This window comes from Hordeum vulgare, chromosome 2H (assembly GCF_904849725.1).
Source record: "Hordeum vulgare subsp. vulgare chromosome 2H, MorexV3_pseudomolecules_assembly, whole genome shotgun sequence".
In the NCBI taxonomy this organism is placed as follows: Eukaryota; Viridiplantae; Streptophyta; class Magnoliopsida; order Poales; family Poaceae; genus Hordeum; species Hordeum vulgare.
This window is the reverse complement of record NC_058519.1, coordinates 11806984-11820638: the sequence shown is the minus strand read 5'-3', so window position 1 is coordinate 11820638 and position 13655 is coordinate 11806984. Positions and strand designations below refer to the sequence as shown.

General features: G+C 42.5%; 1 protein-coding gene across 2 annotated transcripts; it reads left to right on the top strand.

Moving 5' to 3' along the window:
• Nucleotides 1-227: 227 nt before the first annotated feature.
• LOC123424420 (probable histone acetyltransferase HAC-like 3) lies at nucleotides 228-8452 on the top strand. Of its 2 annotated transcripts, none has more exons than XM_045108031.1 (17): nucleotides 228-389; nucleotides 1371-1529; nucleotides 1866-1974; nucleotides 2279-2456; nucleotides 2534-2731; nucleotides 2815-3572; nucleotides 3835-4107; nucleotides 4191-4466; nucleotides 4976-5104; nucleotides 5219-5419; nucleotides 5505-5647; nucleotides 5735-6020; nucleotides 6100-6239; nucleotides 6570-6648; nucleotides 6772-7116; nucleotides 7542-7759; nucleotides 7884-8452. In XM_045108031.1, the coding sequence occupies exons 2-17, from the start codon at nucleotides 1375-1377 to the stop codon at nucleotides 7948-7950; spliced, it is 3555 nt and encodes a 1184-aa protein (XP_044963966.1). In that variant the 5' UTR covers nucleotides 228-389; nucleotides 1371-1374; the 3' UTR covers nucleotides 7951-8452. The 2 variants fall into 2 exon arrangements, with proteins under 2 accessions (XP_044963966.1, XP_044963965.1); XM_045108030.1 differs by having other exon boundaries at nucleotides 1363-1529.
• Nucleotides 8453-13655: the final 5203 nt, after the last annotated feature.

Here is a 13655-nt window from a genome sequence, read left to right as displayed (position 1 = left end):
ACTACTCATGGAGTCGTTTATATATGCCAGCTACCAAGGTCCCAAGGATCGATCCAAGTTTTATTACCACTATATATATAATATAAAAAAAGAAAAATAAACAATTGGTCCCAGTTTCCACATCCACCCAATTTCCTTTTTCCGCTCCTCTCAGAAAAAGAAAAAGTAAAGAAAAAGAAAATCCTTTTTCCCCGAGTCATAGAAGAAATCGGGGCGACGACGAGACGAGGGTCTCAAGTAGGAGAGGAGAGGAATCCCGGCTCGATCCACCCCGATCACAAGCCTCCACCGTCCGATCCGCCGCCCACGCCACCGACGAAACCCTAACCCTAGGCGACGCCGCGCGAGCGCCTCCTCCGGCCAAGGGGACGGCGGCCTCTTCCTCCCCAGTAAGCCCTCCGCGCCCCCTCCCCCGCGCCCCTCCATCCTCCCACGCCCCCCCGTGCGTGCCACGCCCCCCTGGTCTGATGAGCTGGTCGCGCTGCTGACCAGAACCAATCTGATCTCAATTAGGATAAAAAAAATGCGTGTTTGGGCCGAGTGTTCGTACCGTATCCTGTGATTGCTAGTCGTATATACTTGTTATATGCTCTCCCGGCCATTCTATAAGCAGAGTGTTAACTGAATGAGGATGGCATTGCTGATTACATACTAGTGAACATCTGAATGGGGATGGCATTGCTGATTATATACTAGTGAACATCTGAATGGGGATGCCATTGCTGATTATATACTAGTGAAACATCTGAATGGGGATGCCATTGCTGATTATATACTAGTGAAACATCTGAATGGGGATGACATTGCTGAATGAGGATGCCATTGCTGATTAAATATGAACGGTATCCTTTAAGGCCCGACATTTTCTTGCTTAAATGACGAGGAATGTAGTCTCTGGATATGAAAATCACATTATTTTTTTTACTTCTATTTAGCCATGTCAATCTTCCCGCTCACAATTCTCTATGCGCATAATTCTTGCCCCTTTTGCCTCGTATCAGTGCCTGGTTTCGTGCGGTAGATTTGGTTTAGGAGGAAAAAAATTCAGCTCTTTCAAGTGATTAAACCTGGGATATAGTTTATGTGCTTGCTGGTAGCCATGGCTTACTTGGTTATAAAACTCACTTTAGTACAAAGGTTAAAGTGCTTGTTTTTAGTCATGCATGTGGGGCTCGGTGGTTGGCGTGTTTGATTTTTTACTTGGCAAAATGAAGCTTTTGCCTGTAGCGATTATCTAATGCTGCTTTATATTATATTAATAGTTGTCGTTTGGCCTGTTCTTGTTTATTACCATTTGCCCCCGACCATTTATTGTATAGCTGCTGATAAGTCTGAAACTAACTTAAATATTTTGATTTTAAGTGGTTTAGAAGGATGATGACACAAACCCTGCAAGGGATGCAGCAGCAGTATGCACCAAGTGGCTTTACTGTCCAGAAACCTTGCACGCAGACTGCAGCGCAAATTCTTCAGCTGGATAATATGGATTCAGATACTTCTCCAGTCCGTGTCGTGATCAAACATAGAATGTAAGTACTGAAACCACCAATGTCGACAGCAATGCTAGCTTATTCTAATAGCAATGGTTACCTTGTAGGTCCTTTTTTTCCTAGCTATGTTGACGAATCTGTCATTGTTCATATTCTTATAGTATACATTGCCACAGACGTCCTTGCAAAATATGTTTGACATACTATGTATGACAATATCGTCTCTGTACTTTGTTGTTTGATTGAAACCTACACATAGAGATAATTCGGGGTATTAGATAGGTGTTTTTTTTTTTTGAAGTGGTTCTGTCTTTTTAACTAATTTATCATTTATATTTCGTATTTTCACACATCTTGATCTCTTTATCTATCCAGTGCAAACTACCTGCAAAGAAGGCGGGAATTCTACAACTTGGACGCACATTATCTTGTGACAGTTTCAAAAAGTATTGATGAGCAGCTTTATAAGGATGCTGAATCAAAGGTTTGTGTTGTGTCATGTTGCAAATATAATTCTTTTCTCTGTTTCACTATAATTGTCCTTGACCTCGCTCAGTGCTTTGTTTGGGGTTATTCTGCTCCCTTGTTACATCATCTTTAGATGCTATCTTTAATTATGCTTTGCTGAACTTGAACTGGTTGTCAATGTTTAACCTATTCTTGTAACTTGTTTTGTTTTCCGTTCATGGTACTGTTACTGTTAAATGTGATGTACTCATGGAATTCGGTCATTAAATCATGTTATTCTAAATCTGAATGACTTGCTAACACCTACTTTTTTCTCTTAGGTCCAATACATGGATTTTGAAACTTTAGAAGTTAGGGTAAATGCTCTTCTCAGCTGTGGATCATTTGGCAACAGTATATATGCTTGGGCTTCTTCAGCAGATTTACCGACATCATACCCAGGACAGCTTGGGATAGAAGTAACGGGTTCAAGTATGCAGCATGTGTTTTATCCTCAGGGTGAGTTAAGATGATCACTTTCGATCTTGACCTCACAATACAACTTCAGAATTTTAACTTTGGGTTTATTTTGGCAGGATTTGCACCAACTAATCACCATGAAGTTGCTGCCGGCTTTGCTCATTTGTCAGCTGATAACATTAAACAGAGTCCTGAAGACTTAGCAAACAACACTGCTGCACCTTGTGTGTCATCACTACCAAAATACAGTTCCTTTCTTGCTGGAGATTTCACTGGTGGAGCGCCTACTGGCCATACAGAAGACCATTTCCCAGGTTAGTTATTTACTTACCTTTACTTATATGAAACTGAGCTTAAGCTATTTTGCATCTTAAACATTATTATCAAAATGTATCAGGTGATGCTCACCAAGTTGATAGTCCGCAACCATCGACATCTGGTAGTTCCAGTTCTGTGTCTGGAATGTGTGACCGGACCGCAGATTTTACAAATAACAACAGATATTTCACTGGCCAAGTATCTTCGTCTCCACAGTACAGAGAATGTAAGGAAGTGTTATATATGCGGAGTCACCCAATAGAGCAGTCAGATCACTCAAATATCACAGCTGGAGGCCATGACTTGTACTCTGGTAATTGTGTCACTGTAAGAGAGGTAGTGGGGAGAGCTGAACAGACATCAAATAGCACTGTATCAAAGCCAAATTCTCCTGCTTCAGATGAATCTTCTGGCAAGCATCATCCGGCAAAACGATTAAAGGTTAATTATCCCTGTCCTGTCCATGCCGATGAAACAGAGTTTCCAAAGGAACAACTGCCTGCTCCCAATGGGCCTCATGCATCTTTTGAAACAGTACAGTCTGAAACCACAGCATTATCTATGAAGTCGCCATCTGGCTGTTCCTTGCAGGACAGCAATGCTAGCAATAACATGGAGAATTTAAGGTTGCAAGAGACTGCTGTGCATGCTGAAGAAGGGTTGTGTCATGAAAATGGTGACATGGAGATGAAGGACTCTAAGCTTAGCTCAGTGGATCAAAAATCACCAGTAGCCAGCGTAACTGCAAGGAAGAAAAGAGGGGGTTCAATACTTTATCCTTTAAAAGCTGAGGAGCTTAGAGATCACATGAGAAGTCTGAGCCAGCATATTTTTCCGGTGAGTTCAGAGCCCGTTGGATCTCATCGGTTTTCTTTTACTGTAATATCACTTGATCCTTAGTTGTGCTAGAATATCTACAGATTGCCACTTAGTAATATGCAAAATCCCATAGTTATTATGTAATTTCATTTTAGTCAGGCTCAAAAATATTTTTGTTTTATCATGTTAACTGGATTAACTGTATAGTGGAGTGCATAATATTTAGTTATTTTGAGCTGTAGGTCATATTCATTGTCTCAATTATTATTCTTTCTTCCAGAACAAGGTGATTACAGAAGAGGACCAGTCAGGCTTGCCTGACCAAAATACATGCAACTTATGTGGGATGGAGCGGCTACTTTTTGAACCTCCTCCACGATTCTGTGCTCTGTGTCTTAAAATAATAAATTCGACGGGGTCCTATTATGTTCCTGTGGAAAATGGAAGTGATAAGACTTCAATATGTGCCAAATGTCATCACCATGTTAGTAATGCAAAAGCTAAATATCAAAGGAGATCCAATTATGCAGAAACAGATGCTGAGCCTGAATGGGTAATGTGCTTTTCTTATATCTCTCTACTTATTGTTAATTATATACAAATTTCTCATCTTTTGTTCAACTTGTGCCATTTCAGTGGGTTGAGTGTGATAAGTGCAAAGCATGGCAGCATCAAATATGTGCCCTTTTTAACCCTAAAGTTATGGAGGAGGAGGTGGAGTATACATGTGCAAAATGTTTATTGAAGGAGAAGGATAGCGGAGATATAAATTTGCTGGAGTCATCTGCTGTTCTAGGAGCGTTAGAGTTACCAAGAACTAAACTGAGCGATCATATCGAGCAGAGACTTTCAGTGCGGCTTGAGCACGAGCGGATGCAGAGGGCAAGTGCTTCAGGAAAATGTGTTGAAGAGGTATTTGTGACACGTTTGTGGTTATCCTGTGGACTTGTACTACATATAAAATAAGTCCCAAATCATCAGCAATTCTTGACCATAGAACTAACTATAGACCTATCACATTCCTGATTTAATACTTTATTATTGTATTTCCAGGAGCTACTTGCTCTTCTTGATTCATGTCGTTCAAACTTACACATTAGCTCTTTCATTGTAAATTTGCAATCTTCCACTGTCGACTTAGTAATTCATTATCTGTATATATAATTGGGTAATATTTGTTACATTTCAGGATCTTCTTTTCTAACCTATGCCAAGTTGTGTGGTTGAATTTATTGGATTCAAATACAGATAATTTGATTCATGTCATATTATAATGAAATGAGCTCTAATTGCTGATGTTTACTCAGTCTGTCTGTGTTGATCTTAATATTACTTGCCTGTCTCTAGGAATTATTTTGCAGTCTGATGTTAACTATGGAGTAAACTTATTGCAATTTCCTTTCTGCACCCCTTTATTTTAGGTACCTGAAGTTGAAGGCCTTACTGTTAGAGTGGTTTCATCTGCTGCAAGAGTACTTCAAGTCCTACCACATTTTCGGGATTTTTTTAAACAAGGAAACTACCCTGGTGAATTTCCCTACAAATCAAAGGTGATTGGGTGATATGTTATTTGATAAATTCTTTCATCATTATCTAAGCTAATAATAATTCAGCTATTTAGTACATAATGAGGGCTAACTTTTGGCACCTTTTGTTCTGTACAGGCCATTCTCTTGTTTCAAAAGAATGAAGGCGTGGATGTTTGTCTTTTCGCCATGTATGTACAAGAGTATGGTTCTACTAGCCCGCCACCAAATCAAAGGCACGTTTATCTTGCATATATCGATTCTGTCAAGTACTTCAGGCCTGAAATCAAATCTGCAAGTGGGGAAGCTCTCCGTACCTTTGTGTACCATGAAATTTTGGTACGAGAAATGCAAATACTCAGCTAATATTAACTTTCTTGATTTCATGTTGAGCTCAAATTCTTCCTTATGTTTTTTCCTTTAGATTGGCTATTTGGATTACTGCAAGAAACAAGGATTTGTAAGCTGCTCCATATGGGCTTGCCCATCTACAAAGCGAGATGATTATGTTTTGTATTGTCATCCCACGGCACAAAAAATGCCAAGGTCTGACAAGCTTCGGAGCTGGTCAGTATTTATAACATGATAATTATGATTTAATCCTGATTATTTGTTTGTGGGTACTTCATTGTGCTTTCTCATGAATCTTCTTAGGTACCAGAACTTGATCAAGAAGGCTGTTAAGGAGGGTGTAGTTGTGGAGCGTAATACTCTGTACGATTTTTTTCTTCAGCCTACCAGTGAATGCAAGGCCGTTATTTCAGCAGCATGCTTGCCATATTGTGAGAATGATTTCTGGCCTGGGGAAGCAGAGAGACTCCTCGAGAACAAAGACGACAACACCTCGCAGAAGAAAGAGATACAGGAAGGAAGGGTCCTACGGGTTGCCAAACGTGATGACAGGAAAGGAAACCCTGAGGATATCTTGTTAGTACACAAAGTTAGTCCACTTTAATCTTATTTTAATCCCCCTTTCAGTATAACATCAGCACTGACACCATATTTTTCATTATTGTTAGCTTGGAGAAAAGATGCGAACAATGAAAGAAGACTTTATTATGCTTTGTCTGCAGCAGTTTTGCAAGCATTGCCACCAACCTATCCTATCTGGTAAAAGTTGGATGTGCACTTGCTGCAAAAACTTCCATCTTTGTGACCAGTAAGTATTTCATCCAATCAAATATTATTTTATCTTATACTTACGTAATCTGCTATCATAGTTATGACCACATAAAGCTTGGTAAAGCAGCAGCAGTGAGAATGTCTTTTCTTATGAAAATCCAACTGCACACGTATTATCATCCAGCGCCTAGGCCCTTGTAACCATCAGCCTCCAGTTTCTTTTTGAATTGATCATCTGTCATTCAAATTGATGGACTTAACATGACCCCTGTTTTTTAACTTGTCAATTTTTGTTCCTCGAAAAATCACCCATTTGCATTGATATAGCACCCGTTACTGATGATGTTTTTGCTGTTCTTCCTTGTAGATGCCATGCAGAGGAGCTAAGTGCTCCACAGAAGGACAGGCATCCAGCTGCAACAAAACAAAAGCATGCATTTCAAAGAGTATTACTATAAACTCTGCTATACTTTTAAGTTAATTACACCAAACAAGCGAAGTATGAACGCTGCTATTTGGTAAATGTATGATGAAGTTTGTACTTACCAGGGTAACTAATTGTTCTACAGATAGAGGAAGAACCTCTTCCAGAGACTGATGATGGAGATCCAACAATGGAAAGCAAGTATTTTGACAGCAGAACAGATTTCTTGAAGCATTGTCAAGACAATCAGTACCAGTTTGATACACTACGACGGGCAAAGCACTCAACAATGATGATTCTTTATAATCTACATGATTCAGCTTGCTCTGCTTGTCACCGGGCCATGGATCAACGCTTTGCGTGGCGGTGCCTGGTTTGCACTGGCTGCAAATTTTGTGATTCATGCTATAAACAAGACGGCGAAAATTTGCACATACATAAACTCAAACAGACGGACAATGAGCAGCTATTGCCAAACTACACTCTGCAGGTATCCGTTTTAAGTCTCAGTTTTGTGTTGGACTGTTCTGTGCTGGACTTATTTTGCAGTGTTGTAGAAAAACAATTACAGAATTAGGAAAAAGTTTATTTCAACAATCGGTAAAATATGCAAATTCTTGTTAGACAAACTGAATTATCATAATCCACCACAATGCCAAAGGGATGTTAAATTTGCAACTGGGTATTCTAATTCTCAGATGTTTTGTTCTCTTACCTAATTCATGTACGATTTATGTGATTAGCTTTTTTTGTATTGTTTGGATAATGATCCTTCTTTTAGTATGGTTCTGTGAACGTGAAGATTTTCCTATTTTGGATTCTTGTGTGGTTCTAAAATAAATTTCTTTAATTGCCTTTTGTTAGAATGATATTCCCCTGCTGTTCCACACTAACGACTTCATGTTTGCAAAGCAGGACTACCTTGAGAGCTTGGTGCATGCATCAAAATGCTTCCATGATCCGCATAATTGCAGTTTCAAACTGTGTGTTACAATGAAGAAGTTGTTCTACCATGGCGTACGATGTGATATCCGCAACCAAGGAGGTTGCAGGAATTGTGTCTTCATGTGGAGACTTCTGCTCACTCACTCAAAACAGTGTGATCACGGGGACTGTTCAGTTCCCAGATGCTGGTAAATTCATGCTCCATCCGCATTTATCCAGCTACGGTCTCCAAATGCACAGTTGCATCACTCATTATATTTTCCCTTTTCTTGGCGTTTCTGATGTTTTTTTTTCTTGTAATTCCATTTTCAGGGATATAAAGGTATTCATGGGCAAGGCCAAAATGCTTGCTGCTGGACCCTGTGCCATAGAGTGCTAGCACATCCGAAATTAGCCTCCTAGTTTTTCTCGAGCAGAAGATTCGTTGATGAAAATGCAATAAATTGTTGTTGGCCTTCGCACCTTCACAGGATTGCAAGTTGCAAAGTAAATAAAACGGCGACCTGGCGGTGGCGGCAGCGGCAGAGTTATTTGTTTCGCCGGTTTTCGTGGAACTTGCGCGAAGAAGGCGGAAGCTTACATAGACAGAGACAGCCTGACAAATGTAGTGTTGTAGGAACAATACCTGTGCATAGGTTTCTTGCAAGCCATAGATGATGGATCGACAGGATAGAAGATTTTTCTTATTTAATTTTATCGCCCCCCCCTTTTGACCCCATTGAATTGAACAAGGCCGCAGTTTTGCTCAGTGGCAAAATCCAGGTTCAGTTAATGTGTATATTAACTCTCCTGTTACCATCTTTGATGCTCCTGAGACTCTGATTGCTGCTGTAGAATTCTGAAGACGTCAGGTGGTTGTGATGAAGTTATTTGTTTTTTAATCTGAACTTGGTTTAAAGAAGAGGGATTTAAAAACTGAGTGGTACTAACATCTTCACGGAATATATTTTCTTTGAAGAAAACTAGCAAGGTAACAAATATTTGAATAATTTTAAGGGATTAGTTGAATGCAAGAATTAGGAAGATGTAAAATGCAAGACACTGGAAATCTTTACTAGTTACCCTGTATTAACAGGGACAGAAAGAAGGTACTCCCTGTGGTACATATTATTGTTACTCAAACGGTTGTATCTAGATGTATTTCAGTGCTATATACATTCGTTTGAGCGAGAAGTAATATAGATTGGAGGGAGTAGAAAGTGGAACCCTTTAATAATTATGTAGTAATTCAAGTTCTTGAATCACCCCTTAAACTAAAACCCTGCTTCTGCTGAAATTGAAAAAAAAAACTAACAAACCCACCTTGCCTTAGAAGCTCACTCAATCTTTTGCTCAACCTGATGAAATTGAGAGAAGAAGTTAATGGTTGGCTGACCTACCTGTTGCCTTGCAAGCAAAACGGTACGAAACGGACGAATCGATGCAAACATGATAAACACAATGCTGCAGGATAGGATGTGCAAACAGTTCAACGGATTAGACAAACAAGATGAAGCATCAAATGTTTCAAGGCCTTATAATTTACAAACTGCGCAGCAGCGCACAAACGATTACATGTACCCAGGCCTTCGTCTTTAGAGGGGCCGAGTGCAGTCCCAGGAACGGAGTTCTATCTGGCTTCATGACGCAAACGGAAGTTGACTCATTATTTCTTCTTCTGTGGCCTTGTCATGATGCTGGACGCCCTGTCATAACCGTGCATGGTTAATTACCGTTTAGGATAGCAGTAAACTGAATTTTAGAAAACCAAAGAGAAGCTTTTGGGGTGTAGAAGGTCCCCTCACTTGCAGGTAAAACAGATGAATTCTGAGGTTTATGAGTTATGACCTGTGAGGACTGTGGTTCAAACATATATATCTTGTGCTCATCACACGGCTGGCACAGTCTGCAATAGATGATACTTTGGTTCACATAAGTGACCAAGGAAGGCAATAAACTGCAAACTTTCTGCAGCTAAAAAGAGCATCTTCCGTTGCAATAATTAACCAGTCTAGCAATTTGAGTGCCAACGCTCATCATCTTAAATAAATGCAGAACTAGAAGACGAGGGCTGGGAAGAACCACCTGTTATGTTACTAGTACTATGTAAGTCTTCCCAGATGGATCAACAATCAGATCAAGTTTAGCAGGCTCGGTTTCCTCCTCCGGCTCATCCTCGACAGATGGGCGTGGCTCCGCCGGAGGATATCCGGCAGACGGTGGCGACGTTTGCTCATCCATAGCGGCAGTGGACAACGTCGACTGAAATGAGGAACACTGGCTGATATAAGGGGAGAGGGAGAGGGAGAGAGGAACCTCTGCGCAAATCTCTGGTTATGATGCAGATCGCCGTACGGTGAGCTCGCCGGTGTGGCGGTGGAGGAGATAAGAATCTGCTCGGGGAGGAGGAGGAGATAATTAAGAAGGAAGCTGAGGCGCATGACATCCAAGCTTCTGCACGAAGGAAAGGTACGTACGTACGCGTGTAAAGCGAAAAAAAAACGAGCTGGTTAACTGGGCTGGCCCAGTTGCTTCGCTAGCGACGGCAGCCAGTCGCTTCGTCCCTGTGCGAAGCTACCGCTATTGAACGCAGAATGCGTTCAAAAATAAGCCCCTCTAAGGAAATCCCGCACGTCCTGCATAGTGCACACATAAAGGAGGCCCAACGGGGCAGCGTCCCAGCCCACTATCCCACACGACGTCGCACACTCGCGCCTCACCCCAACTGCCCAAGAACCCTAGTGGCCAATCGGCAACCCATTTCTCCCCAACTCCCAAACCTAGCCACCGCCCGCCCCACTCGCTGCCCCTACCACTCTACCATGTTCTGTCGTCGATCCCTTGGTACTGTCTAATCTGCGGTGTGCGAGCTCGTTCGACGTCATAAACACAGAGTTCGATGTTATTTAGGGTCCTACAGGGAGCAGCCACGACGATGGTCGTACGTCCAGCCTCGAGCTCTACAGTGCTATCTTCATGGCATGGTCGAACGAGGATAAGAATGTCGTTGACGTATGGAGGATGAAGGACATGGACGGGGTTTGGTATGTGGAGTGCCGTACCGAATTCAATAATTAAGTTCTCCGCATAATACTTGTCGAGGGAAGCGATGTTGATGTGCACCGACACAATTGATGAACGGATTTTTCTCAACACGGGGAGGTCATTGGGCTACTATGACCCCAAGGCGGCGGCACTCAAAACCATCTACACTCTTGGTGAGCCACATCATTACAGGGGGTTCTCTGTTGCTATTGTCCAAGACAGTCTAGTTCGCCCTTTTATGAAATGGTGGTGGTGAACCAACAAAGGCCCACTATATATGCATGTTATATAGGGCGTAAAGCCAACCGAATACAAAGATTACATGAGATAGGAAGTTGTTAGGATTGATCTTTATCTATACAAGATCTATCTACAAGATCAATCCTAATATTCTACCTCTAAGTTAAACACACGCACCCCTAAGATAATTACAATGTCTAACATTCCCCCTCAATCACAACTTATCCAAGTTGAGATTGCGACGAAATTCCTCTAACTGCCGAGCTGTTAAAGGTTTAGTGAAACCATCTGCCACTTGATCACCAGTAGGCATGAATCGAATGTTGAGTAGCTTCTGAGCAACACGTTCACGCACAAAGTGATATTCAATTTCAATGTGCTTTGTGCGAGCATGAAAAATGGGATTGGCAGACAGATATGTAGCACCCAAGTTATCACACCAACGGAAAGCTGATGGAGGATGACGAATACCCAGTTCAGTCAAGAGATTCTGGACCCAAATAATCTCAGCAGTGGCATTAGCAAGAGCTTTATATTCGGCCTCAGTACTGGAGCGTGAGACAGTAGGTTGTTTGCGAGCAGTCCAAGACACCAAGTTACTTCCAACAAAAACAGCAAACCCACCAGTAGATTTCTTGTCATCAGGGCAGCCTGCATAATCAGCATGAGAGAAAGCACTTACCAACATAGAATTAGACTTGCGAATACGAAGCCCATGCGTTAAGGTGCCTTGCAAGTACCGAAGAATACGTTTGACAGCAGTCCAGTGTACAGAAGTAGGTGCATGCAAAAATTGACAAACTTTGTTTACTGGGAAAGAGATATTAGGACGAGTTAGTGTCAAGTATTGCAAAGCACCAACAATACTGCGATACTGAGTAGAATCCTCAGGCCCAAGTGGATGTCCATCAAACAATGATAATTTCTCAGAAGTGGACAGAGGTGTGCTAACTGGTTTGCATCCTGGCATAGCCACACGTTGAAGCAGTTCAAGAAGGTACTTGCCTTGAGATAAAATAATGTCATTACCAGTAGGAGTTACCTCAATACCAAGGAAATAGTGGAGAGGACCAAGATCTTTAAGAGCAAAGTCCATGCGAAGATCAGTAAGAAGAGCTTCAACTGCTTGAGGAGATGAGCTAGTAACAATAATGTCATCAACATATATGAGCATAAAGATAGTTACACCAGCCCAAGAGTAGAGGAATAGTGAGGTATCACACTTTGAGGGAACAAAGCCAAGAGGCTGCAATTTAACAGATAAGCGAGAGTACCATGCTCGAGGTGCCTGTTTCAGACCATAGGGTGCTTTGTCAAGTTTACAGACTAGTGTAGGTGATCGAGGATCCACATACCCAGGTGGTTGTTTCATGAAGACAGCCTCTTCCAAAACACCATGTAAAAATGCGTTCTTAACGTCCAACTGTCGCATGCACCAATTTCTAGAGACAGCTATAGAGAGAATTAGCCTGATAGTTGCAGCTTTAACAACTGGACTGAAGGTATCCTCATAGTCATGACCATAGCGTTGTTTAAAACCTTTGGCTACCAGGTGTGCTTTAAACCGATCAATACTACCATCAGATTTGCGTTTGACCTTATAAACCCATTTGCAGTCAATGATATTGATACCTTTTGTGGGCGGCACAAGATGCCACGTACGATTATCCATGAGAGCACGACATTCTTCATCCATGGCAGCTTTCCAGGTTGGATGGGCAAGGGCCTCCTGGAGATTCTGTGGTTCACCTGTGGCACAAAAAGCAACCCAACGAATACATCCATCATTATATTGTTTGGGTTTGAGAATACCACTGCGTGATCATGTATGAGTACGAGATGGAAGGGGCGGTGGCGGTGGCGGAAGCATATGCTGATGAAGATGTCATGCAGCAGGGGTGTCGGAGGAGACCGATGGAGAGGCAGGGGGCTCGATGTCGGCAGGAGCGGCTTGCAGCGAATCAGAGGCCGACAGGTGGCCAGTTGTAAATGGTGTCGGTGACGAGGTGGCCACCTACGGCTCCAAGTCCCGAGGCGACGAGGTAACCACCTGCGGGTCGCTCTCCCGAGGGTGGCGCAGGACACGGTCGGAGTCAGGCGCAACAGGGCGCACCGTATCAGGAGAAGCGACGCGGGTGCTGTCGGGTAGCGGCTCCAGGCCCGAGACGAAGCCAGGGTGCCGCACAAGTGGGGCGACAGCCGGCCCCCGGGTAGGTGGGACCCGCGACCGTGGTTGGTGCAGCGACGCGGGCGCACTTGACGCGGAGGATCCTGAGGTGTAGCTGGCAGGGGAATCTGCCCGCGATCCCGAGGTGGATCTGGGAGGCAAATCTGCCCCGGTGTTTGCGCCGCCCAGATTTTCTGTGGCTGCGGACGCTGCATCAAGTTGTATCTGCATAAAATCATGACTATCTGCTGCAGGAATTTCATCAGTGTTAGGCAAAATATTCAGTAGCAATTGACACAATATCGGTACACACTTGTTCCGGAGGAGTAGGAGGTGGGGAATTAAGGAGAAAAGAGACAGAAGAACAAGCTCCGCGCGAAGTTGTGCACCTGCATTGGGGTGTAAAGCGGCAAAGGGAAAAATATGTGTTGGAATTATGCCCTAGAGGCAATAATAAATATATAGTTATTATTATAATTCCTGTATCAAGATAATCGTTTATTATCCATGCTATAATTGTATTGAATGAAGACTCATTTACATGTGTGGATACATAGACAAAACACCGTCCCTAGCAAGCCTCTAGTTGGCTAGCCAGTTGATCAAAGATAGTCAGTGTCTTCTGATTATGAACAAGGTGTTGTTGCTTGATA

What these genes read in the sequence shown, in the direction of transcription:
- LOC123424420 (XM_045108031.1), top strand. Translation starts at nt 1,375, where the DNA reads ATGATGACACAAACCCTGCAAGGGATGCAGCAGCAGTATGCACCAAGT. An exon ending in ATATCTTGTTAGTACACAAA is followed by an intron (nt 6,021 to 6,099) that starts GTTAGTCCACTT and finishes CATTATTGTTAG; the next exon opens with CTTGGAGAAAAGATGCGAAC. An exon ending in AACTTCCATCTTTGTGACCA is followed by an intron (nt 6,240 to 6,569) that starts GTAAGTATTTCA and finishes TCTTCCTTGTAG; the next exon opens with ATGCCATGCAGAGGAGCTAA.